Consider the following 24,917-nt stretch of genomic DNA (forward strand, 5'->3'; position numbering starts at 1 on the left):
TGGAAAGAGCGAATGCTCCTGTCCTTCAGATATGTAAGGCTGTAGCCTGGTCCTCACTGTGTGCCTTCTATCAGCACAATAGGTTGGACTTGGGTTCTTTAGTTGATCTCATCTTGAGGAAAAAGTGTAACAGGCAGCGGTCTCCCTCAGGGTTGAGGTTTCTTACTACTTTCTCTGGGTTGCTGTCATGGGTGAAACGAAAACACATTACTTACCGGTAACAGGATTTTCTAGAACACATGACAGCACCTTTTCTATGCTCTTTCACTGGTAAATTGGTGGGTCAAATTTGGTTCCTCATGGGTGTCGTGGTAAGAAAATCCGATTTCGTTGATGTGTGTACTCGAAGCAAGGATCACTAAGCTACGACTCTGGACACATCATACGACAAGAGCAAATCACAAGAGGACTTCATGGTCGGAAGAACAGAAGGAACAAGGCGATGAGGAAGATCAGGAACCCGATGTCTTGATACTATCAAGATATTGGCGGATTGGGAGAGGCTGCTCTTTTTTATTCTTTAGATTTCCGGTCCTTGAAGGGCGGATCCACTCAGGTGCACCGTCATGGGTTCCGGAAAATCCCATTACCGGTAAGTAGTGTAATCTCACAGATGATCACTTCTTCATCTTCTTGCAATGTCATTCTCTAGAAAACCAGAAATAAAACGCTCCAAGACCATAGACGACACAAGAATGGAAACCCTTAGATTTTTATTTTCAGTTTTATGGGTGTTGAGGCGTCAGCCCCTCTAGTGTCCTACACAGGTTCAATACCGTAAATGACCAGATAAATATTTAAATTAAAAAAAAAGATGATTTAAAACAAATATATTAATGACACCATCGACATTCGCACGAGCACAGATACATATGGCACATCCGATGCAGCACACGGGGGCGAGCGATGGCTGGATTGGTCCCGACCCGCATACAGTCCATTACACTTCATGCTTTAAGGCCGAGTTGAGGCTTTACATTTAACATGATTTATATTTATTTATTTTTTTTAACAAAAAGAATTGTATTTTTTTATCTGGTTAAATTGGAACTTTTTGGTGAAAAAAAAAAATAATATTTTTGGTCAAATCCCAGAAAACAAAGCTATAGAAAAAAAAAATTGTCAGTAGAAAGTCAGGATTTTTTTTTTTTTTTAATCCTGCAGTTGTATCTTTCAAATATATTTACAGAAGTTTTCACGAAATAAAAACACCCCCCAAAAAAATTCACATTTGACTTAGATTATTTTTTTTCTTTCAAAACTTAAAATACTTAAATACTTCTCAGTGTGGCATTGCAGCGGGTACACAGGGATTTAGGGATAGCTACAAAAAAACTCCCCCCCCCAAAAAAAAAAAAAAACATGCAAGGGTAAGAGCAGATTCAGATTATTCTTCCAGTCATAGAAAGCCTGAGCCAATGTTCCTGCTATAAGATGACAAGGAGGGGGGTGGACGACGACGCGTCAGCCATCCAATTCCTATCCAATAGTCTTTAAATTCTGATTTTCTGGCCCCAAATTCGCCAAATAATCCTTCATTTTCAAAGTCCTATGAAAAAGGAGGCGGTGTGTCGGCTTCTTGGAGGACTCACATGGTGACCACTGTCAATGCATATTGGTGCAATACCACAATTCTCCTCTAGTGGCCACTGCAGGGAAAACAGATAGCTGCAGCTTTCCCCTAAGATCTGATCGCCGGTGATTTCAGCTTCCAGACCCAAGATGATAAAGTAAACCATAAAATCCTACACCATTATGTATTCCGACCACCCACAGTGATTTATATACTAACTCAGATGGCAAAAGACAGTGTCCCCCCAACCTCAAAAAAATTAAAAAAATTGTGCATATTAAAAAAAAAAATAAAAAAAAATAAGCATCTTCAACATGAAATCGGAGGACACGAATTTTTAGAAAATAAGAAAAATTGGCAACAATATCTCATGGTATAAATCAGAATCCAATCCCTTAAAATGTAAAAAAAAAAAAAAACAACAAAAAACAAAGCAAACAAAAATGAGACATTATAACGACACTTATGTTACACGTGACACCTCTTGACCGCGCACCTGGGACCTCCAGGTGTACCCTGTCCATCGGGAAACAGACGGCTTTAGATACACCCTTCATTCAAGCACGGGAAGAAGGTTTCAGATATTAAATAATAATTAAAAAAAAAAAAATGTATAAGAAAAATCGGCATGCAAGTCTTTTCCCACCACCAAAAATGGGGAAACCAACAATAGAAAAGTTAGCACCAGACAAAGGGAGGGCCGAGATGAGGGCGAGCACAGCGGACAAAATGTATTTCTTGCAACCAATTTAGGTCCCCCCCCAAATTAATTTATAAAAAGGCAGAATAGGTGGGTCCTGCCCGGTCTCCTGGGGCTTCTACCCTTAAGACCTGAGTAATACGAGACAAACTCCACCCCAGTGACACGACCAGGCAGGACTGTGCCACTACATGATGGACTGACTGCAGTTGTGGGGGAGGAGCATCCTGGCGGCAGTCTTGTGGGAGGAGCATCCCGGCGGCAGTCTTGTGGGAGGAGCATCCCGGCGGCAGTCTTGTGGGAGGAGTATCCCGGCGGCAGTCACGTGACTTGATCCGCGGCTGCACTATTAATCAGACTTTCTAGATACACGCTCACGTGGAAGACGTCAAACACCAGTCATACTCAATCTGCTGACGCTTTGGGGGTGGAGGAGACCTTTAGACTCCCTCAGTAGTAAATAGTTCAGAAAACCATCCTCGAGACTAGCTCTGAGTGAAGACCAGCTTCCGTTTACTGACAGCAAGCAGATCTAGGGATGGCAGAACTTTACGTTACGAGATGACGCGACATTATTGAGGAGGACACAGTACCTGGCGCTGTACCGGAGAGAATGGCGGAGGGGGGACGGGAAGTTAAAGAAACGGTAAAGGAGTCACCGACGCGTTCTACGACAGTAACATCACGACCACTACAAGAAACTAAAACGTTACCATTATGCAAATCAATAAAAATGATTAAAAATAAAAAAGAGCAGCCGGCGGGGTCGGTGTGTGCTCCGCGTAACACGTGTGTTCCTGGTCGGGGCGGCTTCATCGGGGGCTTGTACTGCACCCGGGAGATCTCCAGTAACGCTTCAAGTGCCGGGCACCATGGGGTACGGTAAAGAAAGAAGTACAGTGGGGGACGGTCCGGGGGGACATTCAGTCGGTCTATTATTCTGGACAGTAGAGTCTTGTAGGTTCCCCCGCCAGATCTGCGGCACGCTTGGCAGCGGCGGTTTTCCTGGGTGGTGATGGACGATGTTGGCGGAAGGTGCTGCTCCGTCTTACAGAACCTCCGCAGACTGCAGGCCGATCTTCTCCTCCTCTAGTCAGTCAACGTTCGGCTTCTTCAGGGAGAACGGGTAAATGTTGAAGTGTTTACTCAACTGGTTCACCTGCGAGAGTAATAGCAAGAACAGTGACCATTAGATCGGGCATGTTGGATTTCAATTTGCCCAGTCCTTTTGATTTCACAGGAAATGTTGCCAGTTGAGGCGCCGTCTGTGGTTCATTCGCTCCCCGTACAGAGGCCGAAAGCCGCTAGTTCGAGCTCCTTGGGCACAAGGACATCTATGGCCTCTAAAGTGTAAGAACTGTGCCGAGGTCCTTAACACTTTGTGGTCTGAGCTGAAGAACCGAATTTTAGGACGCGGCCACACGTCAGAGGCGCATACGTTACTCACCACTGTTACTCCGTAGTGTAAGTGTGCGATGGTAACCAGCGCCGTCAACACCGCGAGCAGCAGAGCCTCCGTATCCGGAGCCAACCCCGAGACCACGACGAGCACCACCAGCGTCAGAGGAATGAGGAGCCAGCTCAGAGGTTGGCATCGGGTGTTACTCATCTGACACACGATCAGCTGGCACTAGGGGGAAAAAAATCAGGAGGCTTATAGTGAGCAGGAGGAGGCTGGAGGAGAAGCACAGGGGCGTGGAGACACTTACCGTAATGTTAGCAAAGGTGGTCCCCACCATGAAGTAGAAGAGCCGGGGATGAACCTCCAGGATCTGAGAGGGTGAGGCGAACACCCACAGCGTGGACAGTATGAAGAGCAGCACGGGGGAGAGGAGTGGCAGCATGAACTCGTACAGCGTCGTGTGCTTCAGAGTGTTGTTCCGATAACCCCTGACCGGCGAGGAAAAAAAAAAAAAGGTGAAATACAACCAGGGAAACCATCAGCAAGCAGCATAACAATTCCAGGTGAAACAAAAATTACTCTCTCCTCCCCCATACATCATATCTGATAGCACTGCTGCATACTGTAGGGTTCTCACTGCCTGTGACATACTGTACGCCGTGCAGTCTTCCGCCTCTCCTGGACCTTCCCTGCCTGTGACATGCTGTATGCCGTGCAGTCTTCCGCCTCCCCTGCACATTCCCTGCCTGTGACATGCTGTACGCCGTGCAGTCTTCGGCCTCTCCTGGGCCTTCCCTGCCTGTGACATGCTGTATGCCGTGCAGTCTTCCGCCTCTCCTGCACCTTCCCTGCCTGTGACATGCTGTATGCCGTGCAGTCTTCTGCCTCTCCTTTGCCCTTCCCTGCCTGTGACATGCTGTATGCCGTGCAGTCTTCCGCCTCTCCTGCACCTTCCCTGCCTGTGACATGCTGTATGCCGTGCAGTCTTCCGCCTCTCCTGCACCTTCCCTGCCTGTGACATGCTGTATGCCGTGCAGTCTTCTGCCTCTCCTTTGCCCTTCCCTGCCTCTGACATGCTTAATGCCGTGCAGTCTTCTGCCTCTCCTTGGCCCTTCCCTGCCTGTGACATGCTGTATGCCGTGCAGTCTTCTGCCTCTCCTTTGCCCTTCCCTGCCTGTGACATGCTGTACGCCGTGCAGTCTTCCGCCTCTCCTGCACCTTCCCTGCCTGTGACATGCTGTATGCCGTGCAGTCTTCTGCCTCTCCTGGGCCCTTCCCTGCCTGTGACATGCTGTATGCCGTGCAGTCTTCCGCCTCTCCTGGACCTTCCCTGCCTGTGACATGCTGTATGCCGTGCAGTCTTCCGCCTCCCCTGGCCCTTCCCTGCCTGTGACATGCTGTATGCCGTGCAGTCTTCCGCCTCCCCTGCACCTTCCCTGCCTGTGACATGCTGTATGCCGTGCAGTCTTCCGCCTCCCCTGCACCTTCCCTGCCTGTGACATGCTGTATGCCGTGCAGTCTTCCGCCTCTCCTGCACCTTCCCTGCCTGTGACATGCTGTATGCCGTGCAGTCTTCCGCCTCCCCTGGACCTTCCCTGCCTGTGACATGCTATATGCCGTGCAGTCTTCCGCCTCTCCTGGGCCCTTCCCTGCCTGTGACATGCTGTATGCCGTGCAGTCTTCCGCCTCTCCTGGACCTTCCCTGCCTGTGACATGCTGTATGCCGTGCAGTCTTCCGCCTCCCCTGGACCCTTCCCTGCCTGTGACATGCTGTATGCCGTGCAGTCTTCCGCCTCCCCTGGCCCTTCCCTGCCTGTGACATGCTGTATGCCGTGCAGTCTTCCGCCTCCCCTGCACATTCCCTGCCTGTGACATGCTGTATGCCGTGCAGTCTTCTGCCTCTCCTTTGCCCTTCCCTGCCTCTGACATGCTTAATGCCGTGCAGTCTTCTGCCTCTCCTTTGCCCTTCCCTGCCTGTGACATGCTGTATGCCGTGCAGTCTTCCGCCTCTCCTGCACCTTCCCTGCCTGTGACATGCTGTATGCCGTGCAGTCTTCCGCCTCCCCTGCACATTCCCTGCCTGTGACATGCTGTATGCCGTGCAGTCTTCTGCCTCTCCTTTGCCCTTCCCTGCCTCTGACATGCTTAATGCCGTGCAGTCTTCTGCCTCTCCTTGGCCCTTCCCTGCCTGTGACATGCTGTATGCCGTGCAGTCTTCTGCCTCTCCTTTGCCCTTCCCTGCCTCTGACATGCTTAATGCCGTGCAGTCTTCTGCCTCTCCTTGGCCCTTCCCTGCCTGTGACATGCTGTACGCCGTGCAGTCTTCTGCCTCTCCTGGGCCCTTCCCTGCCTGTGACATGCTGTACGCCGTGCAGTCTTCTGCCTCTCTTGGGCCCTTCCCTGCCTGTGACATGCTGTACGCCGTGCAGTCTTCTGCCTCTCTTGGGCCCTTCCCTGCCTGTGACATGCTGTATGCTGTGCAATCCTTTGCCTTTCTTGGGTCTTTCCCTGCATCTGTCTCTCTCAGCCTCCTATTCACAGCTAGGGAATCTATATATATAATTGTCTAAGGGTCACTTCCGTCTGTCCTTCTGTCTGTCACGGATATTCATTGGTCGCGGCCTCTGTCTGTCATGGAAATCCAAGTCGCTGATTAGTCGTGGCAAATGCGTATGCAGCATCAATAGTAAAAAGATCTAATGTTACAAATAATAATTAAAAAAAAAGGTTATTCTCACCCTCCGACGTCGCGCCCTGTCCTCGGCAGTGCAAGCGGCAGGTTCTGGTGCCAAGGATGCTATGCGACAAGGACCTACCATGATGTCACAGTCGTGTGACTGCGACGTCATCACGGGTCCTGCGCTCATACCAACCCTGGGACCGGAAACTGCCGCATGCACCGCACACAGGCGCCAGGACTACAAGGGGCCTTCGGAAGGTGAGTATATGTTTATTTTTTATTTTAAGTCTTTATTAAGCACGCATATAGTGCCCACATTGCTATATACTACGTGAGCTGTGTTACATACTGCGTGGGCTCTGTTACATACTACATCTCTGTGCTATATACTATGCAGCTGGGCAATATACAAAGTGACTGTGCAATATACAACGCGCTCTGTGTTATATACTACGTAGCTGTGCAATATACTATGTGGCTGTGTCGGTACTGTTATATACTACGTCGACTGTGCAATATACTACGTGGCTCTGTTATATACTACGTGCCTGTGCAATATACTACGTGGCTCTGTTATATACTACGTGCCTGTGCAATATACTACGTGGCTGAGCAATAGACTACATACCTGTGCAATACACTACGTGGCTATGTTATATACTATGTGGCTGTGTTATATACTACGTAGCTCTGCTATATACTACGTCGGTTGTGTTATATACTACGTCAATGTGCAATATAGTACGTAGCCTGTGCTATATATACTACCCACATATTCTAGAACAGGGGTCCCCAACTCCAGTCCTCAAGGCCCACCAACAGGTCATGTTTTCAGGATTTCCTTTGCATTGCACAGGTGATGCAATTATTACCTGGGCAAGACTAAGGAAATCCTGAAAACATGACATGTTGGTGGGCCTTGAGGACTGGAGTTGGGGACCTCTGTTCTAGAATACCAGATACGTTAGAATCGGGCCACCATCTAGTATATACGTATCTATGGTCATATCCCTTTTTTTAATGTCTGGACAATACATTATGGGACAAGTAGGTACCAGATCCACGGACTACATTCAAGGTGGTGGATTATCATCTTCAAAGCAAATTATGGCCAGGGTGGTCCAGGATGTTGGGTCCCATTTTTACCTCCTCCTATGGCTGAGTCAAATACCTACGATAGGAGTCAGCAGCAGTCACAGACCTCACATGCAGAGGTGGTGTGCATGCGCGACCTCTGCTCCGGCCTAAGGGCGAATGTCACAGCTGTGTACTTGGGATTGGTGGGGTCCCCAACAATCTGCACGCTATCCCCTCTAAAGTTCTGGGCCTAATGGATACGTCGGACGGCAGGGCCATCGCCCGATTCGTGCACTTACTTGTAAACATTGTACAGACTCATAGGAAGAGTCACGGTCAGCGCGCAACCTGCAAAACAAAGATGGCGTCGCTGAGAAAGAACAGGACAGCGCGCACGACAAAACGGGGGCAACAAACAGCGAGGACAGGTCTACAGACATCGGACAACACGGCGAGGTGTGAACGATGCCGAACACACGTTAACTGGAGAAAACGTGCAAAACTAACGAAGGAAGAGCGAACAGGCGACGTCTCACCGACAATCATTGAAGTGAAGAGGTCTCTGTACAGCACGGTGTAAAAGGCTGGTTTATACCAGGCCTCCACCCCGACCACGGCCGTCACCAGGTACACACCCGAGATGGTCTGCAAGAGAGGGGATCAGCGGCCCATCAGTTTCACTCAACTGCGGACATCCCAAAAAAAACCCTTACCCACTAGCCGCTGCAGACTCTCCCACCCAAGCCACCACAGAACCTCCCGACATAAACCCACCAGCTGCCATAGACGCAGCCCCCTGGCTGTGTATGCCCCTCTCCCCACGGCACTAGCCCTGCAGTCAGCGGTGCGGGCAGGCGCACACTTACCACCTGGCTCAGGTCGTATCCCCACGGCAGGAACAGGATTCCAGTGTTGTATTTTTCCCAGTGGGAGAGGATGAAGGAGAACAGCACCACCCACAGGAGGACGTAGAGGACCATGACGCTGACCCCCGTCTCCCCGCGGCCGAAGATGGAATATACTGTCACTACGAAGTATATACAGGCCCAGCTGTCCAGGCCGTGGTCAAACAGCTCCCCCAGCGGAGTGCTGGAGTTGGTCCTGCGAGCCTGCTTACCGTCCACGCCGTCTGTAAGGGAGGAGAGCAATAATGACACCGTCCCTACAGAGCACGACCATCCTCCGCTCACATCCAGACGTCAGCCCTGTACACGGCCACAATACAGCCACAATACAGCATAGCGTTGTGTAGCACGCCGCCATGCTCGTAGGGTGTAGGTCACTCCCAGGACTTGGACCGCAGCTCTGGAGAAGTCCCTGTGGTCGGACCCTACAGGTGGGGGGGTCCGGTTCTTGAGACCCTCCCTTCCATCGATCACTCAGACTCACGAGCGTGCACACAGCAGCGTACACAGCCTCTCTGCAGCACACACTCACGCAGGAGCGCAGCACTTCTGCACAGTCCATGGGGGTCTCAGGACACGGATCCCACCGATCCTCAGGACACAACCACTTCCTGTATGGATACATTTATTTATTTTTTATTTTATTTTTTCTTCCAAGAGATAGAAAGTTTTGTTTATTTTTCTTGTGGGTTGGGAATGAGGAAAACAAAAAATTAAAAAAAATAAAATGAATAAATATTCCGCCATTGGTTTTTGGGTTTTAATTGTGGGGGGAAAAATAAAAAAAATTACTTGGTAAAATGTTATTTGAGGTCACCGTGAACCACGGTACAAAACGTAATTTTTTTGTTTTATGATCATTATTTAATTTTATATATACATAAAAAGAAAAAAAACAGTAATTTAAGCCTTCATTTTTGGAGACCCGGTAACTTTTTATTTCTCCATGGATGGATTGTTTATTCTGCCCCCAGAGCTGCTTTTATTCAGACCGTTTTTTCGGCACCTACAACCTTTTTGATCACTTTTACTGCATTTTTTGGGGGGAATTTAGGGATTAATTTGATATTTTAATAAAGCAGACTTCTATGATGTTTACATTTTTTACTTTTCTATATTTTTGGAATATCAATTTGTCCCCATAAAGGACATGAACCCATGGTGGAGGCCCACCTGTGGCGGGGCACCAAGATGGCCATGATGGGGGCTTTCATCAGCACCAAGCGATGGAGGAGGGCGATAGGAGCCAGAAGTTGGCCCCGCAGGCATCGGGGCCATCTCATACCCTGGGCCCCGGTTTACCCTGTGTGTGGGGCTGAGGGGCCACAACATATGAACACACTGTAACAGGCCGGTAAGATGGAAATCCGCGCACTGTGGCGGCGCTCGCGGCACGGCGGACTCACCGAGGGTGTAGGCGGTGAAGTTCAGCAGACCGGCTACAATCCACACCCAGCTGGGGACGTGTTCATGACCCGGGGCTGCAGGAGAAGGACACGGGTGAGGACACACAGCGGGGGAACATACAAATGCAGGACGGCAGGAAAGTATCGGACGGCGGCCACTCACTTGATGCATAGAAATCCGGGTCAAAATACGCCATCATGAAGAAATTGAAGACGAGCAGCAGGAAACCGCTAAATGTGATCAGATTTGGCGCCAACCACCTGGGGAAAAACTGAAGAGACACAGATGAGCGCCCTCGACCCAGGAGGACACGTCACCGCAGGTCACATTACCGGCTGCCGGAGGACGGAAGGACCACTCACCTTCACTATGAAGTTCCAGAACGGGTGCATGACATAGAGGGACAGGGGGTTGGTGTCCACCGCGCTGTACTGGAAACGGAGGAGAGCAAAGGAGCGTTACATGCTGGACAGATGGACACGTCGGTAACATAACATGGGCCGGAGGGGCAGGAGCGCAGAGAGCGGCCGGGGGAGGAGGAGGCAGCGCAGAAGGTGGCAGGCGGGGAGACGGAGGAGGGAGAAGAGGCAGAGCAGAGGGCGGCCGGGGAGGAGACGGAGGAGGAGGAACAGACAGAGCAGAGGGCGGCCGGCGGGGAGACGGAGGAGGAACAGACAGAGCAGAGGGCAGCCGGCGGGGAGACGGAGGAGGAGGAACAGACAGAGCAGAGGGCAGCCGGCGGGGAGACGGAGGAGGGAGAAGAGGCAGAGCAGAGGGCGGCCGGCGGGGAGACGGAGGAGGAGGAACAGACAGAGCAGAGGGCAGCCGGCGGGGAGACGGAGGAGGGAGAAGAGGCAGAGCAGAGGGCGGCCGGAGGAGGAGGAGGCAGCGCAGAAGGTGGCAGGCGGGGAGACGGAGGAGGGAGAAGAGGAAGTGCAGAGGGCGGCCGGGGAGGAGACGGAGGAGGAGGAACAGACAGAGCAGAGGGCGGCCGGCGGGGAGACGGAGGAGGAGGAACAGACAGAGCAGAGGGCAGCCGGCGGGGAGGAACAGACAGAGCAGAGGGCGGCCGACGGGGAGACGGAGGAGGAGGAACAGACAGAGCAGAGGGCGGCCGGCGGGGAGACGGAGGAGGAACAGACAGAGCAGAGAGCAGCCGGCGGGGAGACGGAGGAGGGAGAAGAGGCAGAGCAGAGGGCGGCCGGGGAGGAGACGGAGGAGGAGGAACAGACAGAGCAGAGGGCGGCCGGCGGGGAGACGGAGGAGGAGGAAGAGGCAGAGCAGAGGGCGGCCGGAGGGGAGACGTAGGAGGAGGAAGAGGTAGAGGGTGGCCGGCGGAGGAGAGACGGAGGAGGAGGAAGAGGCAGAGCAGAGGGCGGCCGGAGGGGAGACGGAGGAAGAGGCAGAGCAGAGGGCGGCTGGAGGGGAGACGGAGGAAGAGGCAGAACAGAGGGCGGCCGGAGGGGAGACGGAGGAAGAGGCAGAACAGAGGGCGGCCGGAGGGGAGACGGAGGAAGAGGCAGAGCAGAGGGCAGCCGGAGCGGAGACTGAGGAGGAGGAGGAGGAAGAGGCAGAGCAGAGGGCGGCCGGCGGGGAGACGGAGGAGGAGGAAGAGGCAGAGCAGAGAGCGGCCGGAGGGGAGACGGAGGAGGACGAAGAGGCAGAGGGCGGCCAGAGGGGAGACGGAGAAGGAGGAAGAGGCAGAGCAGAGGGCGGGCGGTGGGGAGACGGAAGAGGCGCAGAGGGGGCTGAAGGAGGAGGAGGCAGAGCAGAGGGCGGCCGGCTGGGGAGACTGAGACGAAGGAGGAAGAAGAGACGCAGAGGGCGGCCGGCAGGGAGATGGAGGAGGAGGAAGAGGCGCAGAGGGCGGCTGAAGGAGGAGGAGGCAGCGCAGAGGGCGGCCGGCAGGGAGATGGAGGAGAAGGCAGCACAGAGGGCGGCCGGCGGGAAGACCGAAGAGGAGGAGGTGCAGAGGGCGGCCGGCGGGAAGACCGAAGAGGAGGAGGTGCAGAGGGCGGCCGGCGGGAAGACCGAAGAGGAGGGGGTGCAGAGGGCGGCCGGCGGGAAGACCGAAGAGGAGGGGGTGCAGAGGGCGGACGGCGGGAAGACCGAAGAGGAGGGGGTGCAGAGGGCGGTCGGCGGGAAGACCGAAGAGGAGGCGGTGCAGAGGGCGGCCGGCGGGAAGACCGAAGAGGAGGCGGTGCAGAGGGCGGCCGGCGGGAAGACCGAAGAGGCGGTGTAGAGGGCGGCCGGCGGGAAGACCGAAGAGGAGGCAGCAGCGCAGAGGGCGGCCTGCGGGGAGACGGAGGTGAAGAGGTGCAGAGGGCAGCAGGCGAGGAGACGGAAGAAGAGGAGGTGCAGAGGGCGGACGGAGGAGGAGGCAGCAGCGCAGAGGGCAGCCTCTGGGGAGACGGAGGTGAAGAGGTGCAGAGAGCAGCCTCTGGGGAGGCGGAAGAGGAGGTGCAGAGGGCGGCCGGTGGGAACACCGAAGAGGAGGTGCAGAGGGCAGCCGGCGGGAAGACCAAAGCGGAGGAGGTGCAGAGGGCGGCCGGCAGGGAGACGGAAGAGGAGGAGGTGCAGAGGGCGACCGGCGGGAAGACCGAAGAGGTGCAGAGGGCAGCCGGCAGGGAGACGGAAGAGGAGGAAGAGGCGCAGAGGGAGACAGGCAGGGAGACGGAGGAGGAGGCAGCGAAGAGAGAAGACGGTGGGAGACAGAAGGAGGTGCAGAGAGCGGCCGGTGCCCAAACGGAACAGACATCACACAAATAACATGAAGCTCTGCAGCAGCTGTGGCAGCTTCCAGGGTAAATACAGTAAAGAGTTAATAGTCTGTAATAACCTATAAATGATCACAGCAATCAGTGTTACATAATCACAACCAGGTACAAAGTGGCCACACAACAGAGGTACAAACTCCAGTGCTGGGAGGTTACCAGAGGGAAAGGAGAAGAGGATAGCAGAGATGAGAGGGGGATGGGAAGACCACAGCCCAGAGGAAATACAGGTTATTTTCCACTGGGTAACCACTATACCTCCCATCATACACCAACCACCCACAAATACCAATCAGTGACCATAGAATAGTGAGCGCAGCTCTGGAGGATAATACAGGAGGTAACTCAGGATCAGTAATGTAATGTATGTACACAGTGACTGCACCAGCAGAATAGTGAGTGCAGCTCTGGGGTATAATACATGAGGTAACTCAGGATCAGTAATGTAATGTATGTACACAGTGACTGCACCAGCAGAATAGTGAGTGCAGCTCTGGAGTATAATACAGGATGTAACTCAGGATCAGTAATGTAATGTATGTACACAGTGACTGCACCAGCAGAATAGTGAGTGCAGCTCTGGGGTATAATACAGGATCAGGATGTAACTCAGGAGCAGTAATGTAATGTATGTACACAGTGACTGCACCAGCAGAATAGTGAGTGCAGATCTAGGGTATAACACAGGATATAACTCAGGATCAGTAATGTAATGTATGTACACAGTGACTGCACCAGCAGAATAGTGAGTGCAGCTCTGGGGTATAATACAGGATCAGGATGTAACTCAGGAGCAGTAATGTAATGTATGTACACAGTGACTGCACCAGCAGAATAGTGAGTGCAGCTCTGGGGTATAATACAGGATCAGGATGTAACTCAGGATCAGTAATGTAATGTATGTACACAGTGACTGCACCAGCAGAATAGTGAGTGCAGATCTAGGGTATAACACAGGATGTAACTCAGGATCAGTAATGTAATGTATGTACACAGTGACTGCACCAGCAGAATAGTGAGTGCAGCTCTGGGGTATAATACAGGAGGTAGCACAGGATCTACTCTAGATACATGTTTTCTGCGTTTCTCAGTGATGCTCATGGTTGTCTGAGCAGTGTTGTTTCCCCACAGATTACTTGGTCCCCTGATCTCCCGTTCCCATCGCTGCCAGTACATAAGTCGTCTCCTATGGAGCAGGCGCGGGTGCAGGGTAATCGGATCCGCTGCAGGGTAATCGGATCCGGTGAGCAGCGCTCAGGAATCAGATCTCGGCCTTTCAAGTAAACCATCATTAAAGATTGATGGAGGACAGTGACCCGCCGGCGCACGCTGCTCTGCACCCGAGGTTCTGCCAAGCTCCACACACCACCTGCCTGGTGATGAGTAGGGGGCCGGCAGAGCTCAGGGCGAACGCCCAGGACATATGGAGGGTAACGGTCAATTAGAGGGGGCTTCCCATGTTATGCCCCAAGGATAGAAAACGTCCTGATGAAAATCCCAGGTTTAGGTGAAGATCCCAGAAGAATCATTTAAAAACTTTTCCCCCTTTAATGTCGCCCAAAACATGTAGAAATCCAGTGAGAAATAAACTGATATCTTTTCAGGTGGAAAAAGAAAAATAAAGAAGTAAAATAACGTCAGAGTTCAGTCTTTCTAGGTCGGAGTCTATCAGCGCGGCACATCTAGAATTTGCCATCTTTGCCCGATCCTCTGTGCAGCAGCTCCACATCTGTCATCTCCTGTGTACAGCGCCCCCTTCATGTCACCACACATTGCCCCTTGGGTTCAGGTCTGGGCCGTTCCAGAACTTCCATCTTCTGGAGAAGCCATTCTTTCGGCAATTTGGAGGACGCTTAGGGTCACTGTCATTCTGAAAGGTCAAACTCATCTTTTTAGCAGGGACCTGAACTAAACTAAACTAAAGCCCCAGTTCCAGCTACTGAAAAACAGCCCCAAAGCACCATACGGCCCCCACCATGCCTCACTGTGGGCATGGTGATCTTCTGGTGATACGCTAGGTCTCAGACATAACCGGTTTTCTGGCAGACATAATGGAGGCTTTGGATGTTTTCTTTGTAAGAAAATGCTCCGTCTTGCCACTCGACCCCACAGGCCTGCCATATGAAGAATATGGGAGATGCAGGACACAACCATAACCGGCCAGAAATTCCTGCAGCTCCTTTATTGTTGCTCTTTGCCCCTGGGCAGCCTCGTGGAAAAATTTTGCTTTCGTCTTTTCATCAATTTTTGAGACACCTCCAGTTCTCGGTCAAATCTAAGCCCCTTCTTGTGTCGTCTTCACAGTGTCCATGGCCTGGGAATGATTTTTACATCTTCTCCTACTGATAACTTTCCATGGTGAGATCCTTTGCTGTGTTGTCAGCTGTTTCCTGACCAGAAAATGTCAGGAAAATCCTCATAGAGCAGCGACACTTTCTCTGGGGCTTATCAGAACCGCTGTAGATGACGGGGGCCGAGCGCTGACTACTATGTAACATGGGGGAAATGTGATCGGTCGATTCTGGATACACCCACATCTGCTATTATAAAAGGGCGCTCACACTTATGCAAACACATTCTACGTTTATTTCCCCCCCTCAAAGTGATTTCAGTTTCTTTCTCAATGGATTTGTATTGATTATGGCGACATTAAAAGGGGAAAATAATTCTTCTTGGTCTGACAGAAGTTCGCATAGGCCTCAGAGAGTAGCGGCAGTTTCCAACACTGTCAGCAGAACTATGAATGCAGCTCTGGATGTGACTCAAGAAAACAAAAAGAGCAAGAGACAAGTCCAGTCCGTGCCCCCATCACGTGATGAAGAGGAGTCTGTGTCCTGGCACCAAATGGAAACGTTACATCTCTGCCTCCTGGCCTAATAGTGCTCACAGCTGAGGGGTCGTTACAGTTGTACCCGGCCTAGACAAGTCTCCATGAGCTGAACAGTCCTCACTCCAGACTGATACAATGTAACAAACCGTCCGCTGTGTGAAGTATTAGATTGGATGGATAGTAATATCCATTTACAGCCCCAATGCAGAGCCGTGTGTCTCCGTGGTTACCGACCACCACCCTGCAGTTTATCTGTACGATGTGTGCGCTGCGGCTCCTGTTCGTCCGGTCTTAAAGGCCACGGGAAAGGGAAAAAAAGTGATGGAAAATCAGTGTGTCAGTAAGATTTACCGACGCCGGCTCTGCCCCAGCAGTCAGGAAGCTCACGGGCTCGGGCTACGGTCACACCTCGGCACTTACACTGCAGATACGCGGCAGGCGTCCGTGGTGCAGTAATATTACCGCTAAGTGTGATGAATCCTAAAAGAATGCCTTCACTGACACACTGTAACGAGTCCAGCACCATAATCACCTGAAAGCAAGTAAATGGTGTCCTCGCTCACAGACAGCAAGCAGAGATCCTGAAAGTGGGAAGAAGATTACAACAAGGCAAGTGGACGAGGAAATTACAGCTGACACAGCAAAGGCACAAAGGCCGCCATTAACCACTAATGTATTCCACCTTCTGCCACCACTCCTACTGTGAATCATGTCAGCAGCTCTGCGGCCCCCTCATCACATGACCTATGACCAGTTAACCCTACAACAGCCAAGAGACCAGGCCGACCGCCAGTTATTCACAGACTATCGAAAAAAAAAACGACATGTGCCCCCCCCCAGGACTAAAATAAAGACCCCGGCATTCCTGCAGCTAGTTCAACAGCCTGGCCTCTCCTGCACAATGACATCCCACACCTACCCCGTGACATAATCCAATCCCCCCCATCCAGGCCGCATCCCGCCTCCCCCCATCTTGTCCAGAGGCCACATCCCGCCTCCCCCATCTGGCCCAGAGGCCCCATCCCGCCTCCCCCCATCCGGTCCAGAGGCCCCATCCAGCCTCCCCCCATCCGGTCCAGAGGCTCCATCCAGCCTCCCCCCATCCGGTCCAGAGGCCACATCCCGCCTCCCCCATCCGGCCCAGAGGCCCCATCCCGCCTGCCCCCATCCGGTCCAGAGGCTCCATCCAGCCTCCCCCCATCCGGTCCAGAGGCCACATCCCGCCTCCCCCATCCGGTCCAGAGGCCCCATCCCGCCTCCCCCCATCTGGTCCAGAGGCCCCATCCTGCCTCCCCCCATCTGGTCCAGAGGCCCCATCCTGCCTCCCCCCATCTGGTCCAGAGGCCCCATCCCGCCTCCCCCATCTGGTCCAGAGGCCACATCCCGCCTCCCCCCCATCCGGTCCAGAGGCCCCATCCGGTCTCCCTCCATCCGGTCCAGAGGCCCCATCCCGCCTCCCCCCATCCGGTCCAGAGGCCCCATCCCGCCTCCCCCCATCCGGCCCAGAGGCCCCATCCCGCCCACAGGCCCCATCCCGCCTGCCCCCATCCGGTCCAGAGGCCCCATCCCGCCTCCCCCTATCCGGTCCAGAGACCCCATCCCGCCTCCCCCCATCCGGCCCAGAGGCCCCATCTCGCCTCCCCCCATCCGGTCCAGAGGCCACATCCCGCCTCCCCCATCCGGCCCACAGGCCCCATCCCGCCTGCCCCCATCCGGCCCAGAGGCCCCATCCAGCCTCCCCCCATCTGGTCCAGAGGCCCCATCCGGTCCAGAGGCCCCATCCCGCCTCCCCCCATCCGGTCCAGAGGCCCCATCCGGTCCAGAGGCCCCATCCCGCCTCCCTCCATCCGGTCCAGAGGCCCCATCCCGCCTCCCCCCATCCGGTCCAGAGGCCCCATCCCGCCTCCCCCCATCTGGTCCAGAGGCCACATCCCGCCTCACCCCATCCGGTCCAGAGGCTCCATCCCGCCTCTCCCCACATCCAGCCTCCCCCCATCTGGTCCAGAGGCCACATCCCGCCTCCCTCCATCCGGTCCAGAGGCCCCATCCCGCCTCCCCCCATCCGGTCCAGAGGCCCCATCCCGCCTCCCCCCATCTGGTCCAGAGGCCACATCCCGCCTCTCCCCATCCGGCTCAGAGGCCCCATCCATCCTCCCCCCTTCTGGCCCAGAGGCCCCATCCCGCCTCCCCCCATCTGGTGATATCACAGTGACTCCCTGCGCAGAAGGCGAGCAGAGACGCGACAGACATGGTTGGGCAGGGAAATGTGGCTATTATGCAACGGAAAATAAACCCGCTACACTGTCATGTGAAGAAGCCCTAAGGGATCGACAACCATAAAAGGAGAAAAACAAGGAACCAGTCATGAGATGGTTAATGAGCGGCTCGGTATCGATCAGTTCCGGCTGCCGGCCTGCAGGTAGCGGCAGCAATTCCCGGAGTTTATCAGTAATACACAGATTACAGCTCAGCGTTACACAGGAGCGCGGGATTGTCACCGCCGCCGGCGTCAGGGGAGCCGCCATCGTCCTGCGCATTCCCGCGGTTACATCATGGTTTATTGTTGTGAAATTGCAGCTAATTTACGTCAAGTAGTGCTGCAGACCCTTCATTCTCCGGATCCATGGGGGGCTCAGAAGTCAGACCCCTCAGTGATCATAAAAGGGGTATCCTTAAATTTGGAAGTTCTCGGTGTCATCCTTCCTGATTACTGGAGGTCCGGCCACTGGTGCCCCACCAATCCCAAGAACCAGGGCCCTGGAGACCCCCCGTGTGAATGGAGCGGCGGCCGATCATGTCCATGGCTGCTCCATTCATTCTTATGGGAGGTCCGAAGGCCAGCGCTAGTCTATCTCTGGGGGGTCCCAATCAGAATGAGGGGTCATAGCGCATGATCGCCCAACGCTCCATTCACACGGGGGGCTTCAGAGCCAGTTCTCAGGATCAGTGGGGTCCCAAAGTTCTCCCCAGTCCAATGGAAAACTTCCAAGTTGGAGACTGGCAGATCGGAACCCCAACTTGTTACAATGTATCCGTGTGATCTCCTTCTAGATGCCATACACTAGTAACAAACCCTCAGCTGTGAAGCGTTTATCGCCACTTTCCGAAGTGTCTCCCCTGCAGTGATGAGAGGACACATCCGGCGTCAACGCATCAGGCGAAGCCCACCCTGTGACCACACAGCGCCCCCGATAGTCACGTGACACGGGGAGAAGACGTTCTACAACAGGGTCTTCACCACAAGACCTCTGTTTGCTGTCAAATTAAAACCCGGACAGTCCTGTAGGGGGCAGACACTGCTGGGGTCACACATCCTAAACCTCCCGCACCTCCATGTCTGAAGGGTCAAAGAGGAAGCCGAGGACACGCTCCACCCCAAAACTGAGAACGGGGAACACTATCCCCCAAACACCGGGGAGAGGGCACGGTGGGAACACGGGGACCAAGTCACAGAAGAACAAGAAGAACCACCGGGTCACAGAAGAACAAGAAGAACCACCGGGTCACAGAAGAACAAGAAGAACCACCGGGTCACAGAAGAACAAGAAGAACCACCGGGTCACAGAAGAACAAGAAGAACCACCGGGTCACAGAAGAACAAGAAGAACCACCGGGTCACAGAAGAACAAGAAGAACCACCGGGTCACAGAAGAACAAGAAGAACCACCGGGTCACAGAAGAACAAGAAGAACCACCGGGTCACAGAAGAACAAGAAGAACCACCGGGTCACAGAAGAACAAGAAGAACCACCGGGTCACAGAAGAACAAGAAGAACCACCGGGTCACAGAAGAACAACCGGGTCACAGAAGAACAAGAAGAACAACCGGGTCACAGAAGAACAAGAAGAACCACCGGGTCACAGAAGAACAAGAAGAACAACCGGGTCACAGAAGAACAACCGGGTCACAGAAGAACAACCGGGTCACAGAAGAACAAGAAGAACAACCGGGTCACAGAAGAACAAGAAGAACAACCGGGTCACAGAAGAACAAGAAGAACAACCGGGTCACAGAAGAACAAGAAGAACAACCGGGTCACAGAAGAACAAGAAGAACAACCGGGTCACAGAAGAACAAGAAGAACCACCGGGTCACAGAAGAACAAGAACAACCGGGTCACAGAAGAACAAGAAGAACCACCGGGTCACAGAAGAACAAGAAGAACCGGGTCACAGAAGAACAAGAAGAACCGGGTCACAGAAGAACAAGAAGAACAACCGGGTCACAGAAGAACAAGAAGAACCGGGTCACAGAAGAACAAGAAGAACCGGGTCACAGAAGAGCAGACGCCCCAATAGGGTGACACCCAGCCCTGCAGCATGGAGGAGGTACGGGCTAGGGGCAGAGCCAGGAAACCAGCAGGTGCTGCTCTCCATTCAGGGGGTCACAAGGCGCGAGAGACCCCTCAAAAGGGTCACAGCTCTGCCAGGAGCAATCAGGGAGGAGGCGGCTGCAGCTCTATGTACTGGATCATTTACTGCACTACAGCGGGAAACTAGAGAGGTGCCCCCCACAGAGAGCGAGAAGGGGCCGTCCGTACTGTTACCCCTCCGCACAGACAAGCACTTGGGGGCTCCACCATTCACACCAGGGGCCATCACACCTAGATACGGGGGGCTCCACCATTCACACCAGGGGCCATCACACCTAGATACGGGGGGCTCCACCATTCACACCAGGGGCAGTCACACCTAGATACCGGGGGGCTCCACCATTCATACCGGGGGCTCCACCATTCACATCGGGGGCCGTCACACCTACTGTAGATACGGGGGCTCCACCATTCACATCGGGGGCCATCACACCTAGATACGGGGGCTCCACCATTCACACCGGGGGGCTGTCACACCTAGATACCGGGGGCTCCACCATTCACACCGGGGGCCGTCACACCTAGATACCGGGGGGCTCCACCATTCACACCGGGGGCCGTCACACCTAGATACCGGGGGGCTCCACCATCCACACCGGGGGCTCCACCATTCACATCGGGGGCCGTCACACCTAGATACCGGGGGCTCCACCATTCACACCGGGGGCCGTCACACCTAGATACGGGGGCTCCACCATACACACCGGGGGCCGTCACACCTAGATACCGGGGGCTCCACCATTCACATCGGGGGCCGTCACACCTAGATACGGGGGGCTCCACCATCCACACCGGGGGCTCCACCATTCACACCGGGGGCTGTCACACCTAGATACCGGGGGGCTCCACCATTCACACCGGGGGCAGTCACACCTAGATACGGGGGCTCCACCATACACACCGGGGGCCGTCACACCTAGATACCGAGGGGCTCCATCATTCACACCGGGGGCCGTCACACCTAGATACGGGGGCTCCATCATACACAACGGGAGGCCGTCACACCTAGATTCCGGGGGCTCCATCATACACACCGGGGGGCCGTCACACCTAGATTCCGGGGGCTCCATCATACACAACGGGGGGCCGTCACACCTAGATTCCGGGGGCTCCATCATACACACCGGGGGGCCGTCACACCTAGATTCCGGGGGCTCCATCATACACAACGGGGGGCTCCACCATTCACACTGGGGGCTGTCACACCTAGATATGGGGGGCTCCACCATACACACCGGGGGGCCGTCACACCTAGATACCGGGGGGCTCCATCATACACAGCGGGGGCCGTCACACCTAGATACGGGGGGCTCCACCATACACACAGGGGGGGTCGTCACTCCTAGATACGGGGGCTCCACCATACACACCTGGGGGCCGTCACACCTAGATTCCGAGGGCTCCATCATACACACCGGGGGGCCGTCACACCTAGATTCCGGGGGCTCCATCATACACACTGGGGGGCTCCACCATTCACACTGGGGGCTGTCACACCTAGATACGGGGGGCTCCACCATACACACCGGGGCCCGTCACACCTAGATACGGGGGGCTCAACCATACACACCGGGGGGCTCCACCATACACACAGGGGGGTCGTCACTCCTAGATACGGGGGGCTCCACCATTCACACCGGGGGGCTCCACCATACACACCGGGGGGCCGTCACACCTAGATATGGGGGGCTCCACCATACACACCGGGGGCTGTCACACCTAGATACGGGGGGCTCCACCATACACATCGGGGGGCTCCACCATACACACAGGGGGGTCGTCACTCCTAGATACGGGGGGCTCCACCATTCACACCGGGGGGCCGTCACCCCTAGATACGGGGGGCTCCACCATACACACCGGGGGGCCGTCACCCCTAGATACGGGGGCTTCACCATACACACCGGGGGCCGTCACACCTAGATACGGGGGCTTCACCATACACACCGGGGGCCGTCACACCTAGATACGGGGGCTTCACCATACACACCGGGGGCCGTCACACCTAGATACGGGGGCTTCACCATACACACCGGGGGCCGTCACACCTAGATACGGGGGCTCCACCATTCACACCGGGGGGCCGTCACACCTAGATACGGGGGGCTCCACCATTTACACCGGGGGGCTCCACCATTCACTCCTAGATACGGGGGGCTCCACCATTCACACTGGGGGGCCGTCACCCCTAGATACGGGGGGCTCCACCATACACACCGGGGGGCCGTCACCCCTAGATACGGGGGCTTCACCATACACACCGGGGGCCGTCACACCTAGATACGGGGGCTTCACCATACACACCGGGGGCCGTCACACCTAGATACGGGGGCTTCACCATACACACCGGGGGCCGTCACACCTAGATACGGGGGGCTCCACCATACACACCGGGGGCAGTCACACCTAGATACGGGGGGCTCCACCATACACACCGGGGGGCGTCACACCTAGATAATACCGGGGGCTCCACCATACACACCGGGGGGCTCCACCATACACACCGGGGGGCTCCACCATACACACCGGGGGGCTCCACCATACACACCGGGGGGCTCCACCATACACACCGGGGGGCTCCACCATACACACCGGGGGGGCTCCACCATACACACCGGGGGGCTGTCACACCTAGATAATACAGGGGGCTCCACCATACACACCGGGGGGCTGTCACACCTAGATAATACAGGGGGCTCCACCATACACACCGGGGGGCTCCACCATACACACCGGGGGGCTCCACCATACACACCGGGGGGGCTCCACCATTCACACCTAGATACGGGGGGCTCCACCATACACACCGGGGGGGCTCCACCATTCACACCGGGGGGCTCCACCATGCACACCTAGATACGGGGGGCTCCACCATACACACCGGGGGGCTCCACCATACACACCGGGGGGCTCCACCATTCACACCGGGGGGCTCCACCATTCACACCGGGGGGCTCCACCATACACACCGGGGGGCTCCACCATACACACCGGGGGGCTCCACCATACACACCGGGGGGGCTCCACCATACACACCGGGGGGCTGTCACACCTAGATAATACAGGGGGCTCCACCATACACACCGGGGGGCTCCACCATACACACCGGGGGGCTCCACCATACACACCGGGGGGCTCCACCATACACACCGGGGGGCTCCACCATTCACACCGGGGGGCTCCACCATTCACACCGGGGGGCTCCACCATTCACACCGGGGGGCTCCACCATTCACACCGGGGGGCTCCACCATACACACCGGGGGGCTCCACCATTCACACCGGGGGGCTCCACCATTCACACCGGGGGGCTCCACCATACACACCGGGGGGCTCCACCATACACACCGGGGGGCTCCACCATACACACCGGGGGGGCTCCACCATTCACACCGGGGGGCTCCACCATTCACACCTAGATACGGGGGGCTCCACCATACACACCGGGGGGGCTCCACCATTCACACCGGGGGGCTCCACCATGCACACCTAGATACGGGGGGCTCCACCATACACACCGGGGGGCTCCACCATACACACCGGGGGGCTCCACCATTCACACCGGGGGGCTCCACCATACACACCGGGGGGCTCCACCATACACACCGGGGGGCTCCACCATACACACCGGGGGGGCTCCACCATACACACCGGGGGGGCTCCACCATACACACCGGGGGGCTGTCACACCTAGATAATACAGGGGGCTCCACCATACACACCGGGGGGCTGTCACACCTAGATAATACAGGGGGCTCCACCATACACACCGGGGGGCTCCACCATACACACCGGGGGGCTCCACCATACACACCGGGGGGCTCCACCATTCACACCGGGGGGCTCCACCATTCACACCGGGGGGCTCCACCATACACACCGGGGGGCTCCACCATTCACACCGGGGGGCTCCACCATGCACACCGGGGGGCTCCACCATGCACACCGGGGGGCTCCACCATGCACACCGGGGGGCTCCACCATACACACCGGGGGGCTCCACCATACACACCGGGGGGCTCCACCATACACACCGGGGGGCTCCACCATACACACTGGGGGGCTCCACCATACACACCGGGGGGCTCCACCATACACACCGGGGGGCTCCACCATACACACCGGGGGGCTCCACCATTCACACCGGGGGGCTCCACCATACACACCGGGGGGCTCCACCATACACACCGGGGGGCTCCACCATGCACACCGGGGGGCTCCACCATACACACCGGGGGGCTCCACCATACACACCGGGGGGCTCCACCATACACACCGGGGGGCTCCACCATACACACCGGGGGGCTCCACCATACACACCGGGGGGCTCCACCATGCACACCGGGGGGCTCCACCATACACACCGGGGGGCTCCACCATACACACCGGGGGGCTCCACCATACACACCGGGGGGCTCCACCATACACACTGGGGGGCTCCACCATACACACCGGGGGGCTCCACCATACACACTGGGGGGCTCCACCATACACACCGGGGGGCTCCACCATACACACCGGGGGGCTCCACCATACACACTGGGGGGCTCCACCATACACACCGGGGGGCTCCACCATACACACTGGGGGGCTCCACCATACACACCGGGGGGCTCCACCATACACACCGGGGGGCTCCACCATACACACCGGGGGGCTCCACCATACACACTGGGGGGCTCCACCATACACACCGGGGGGCTCCACCATACACACCGGGGGGCTCCACCATACACACCGGGGGGCTCCACCATACACACCGGGGGGCTCCACCATACACACCGGGGGGCTCCACCATACACACCGGGGGGCTCCACCATACACACCGGGGGGCTCCACCATACACACTGGGGGGCTCCACCATACACACCGGGGGGCTCCACCATACACACCGGGGGGCTCCACCATTCCCGCTGTTGTTGGGCCCCCTGTCGGAGGCTCAGCAGGGCCCTATGTGTCAGGGGCCCCGCACTCTCCGGACACCGCACGTCCCCGCAGCAGCTGTCAGCGCCTGCACATGTCCGCCCCTCCGCCGCTGCCCCCGAGGGTCGCACTCACCTTGTAGCGGTCAAAGCCGCTGAGCTGCTCAGCAGTGACGTACTCGCAGCACCGGGACATGGCGGAGGCGGCGGAGCACACCGGCTGCTGAGCACCGGAGCACGGAGTCACCGACCCGTGACGTCACGTCCGTAGTAG

The 24,917-nt window shown here is 55.9% G+C and overlaps 1 protein-coding gene across 2 annotated transcripts; it reads right to left on the reverse strand.

Moving 5' to 3' along the window:
- Positions 1-696: 696 nt before the first annotated feature.
- Positions 697-24,917, reverse strand: SELENOI (selenoprotein I). Of its 2 annotated transcripts, none has more exons than XM_069728480.1 (10): positions 24,780-24,917; positions 10,107-10,175; positions 9,907-10,015; positions 9,744-9,818; positions 8,299-8,561; positions 7,969-8,077; positions 7,732-7,780; positions 3,983-4,163; positions 3,721-3,903; positions 697-3,432 (listed from the first exon to the last, which is right to left on the reverse strand). In XM_069728480.1, exons 1-10 carry the CDS (start codon positions 24,837-24,839, stop codon positions 3,322-3,324), a joined length of 1,209 nt encoding a protein of 402 aa, XP_069584581.1. In that variant the 5' UTR covers positions 24,840-24,917; the 3' UTR covers positions 697-3,321. The 2 variants fall into 2 exon arrangements, with proteins under 2 accessions (XP_069584581.1, XP_069584582.1); XM_069728481.1 differs by having other exon boundaries at positions 3,367-3,432.

Source organism: Ranitomeya imitator, chromosome 5 (assembly GCF_032444005.1).
Source record: "Ranitomeya imitator isolate aRanImi1 chromosome 5, aRanImi1.pri, whole genome shotgun sequence".
Lineage (NCBI taxonomy): Eukaryota > Metazoa > Chordata > Amphibia > Anura > Dendrobatidae > Ranitomeya > Ranitomeya imitator.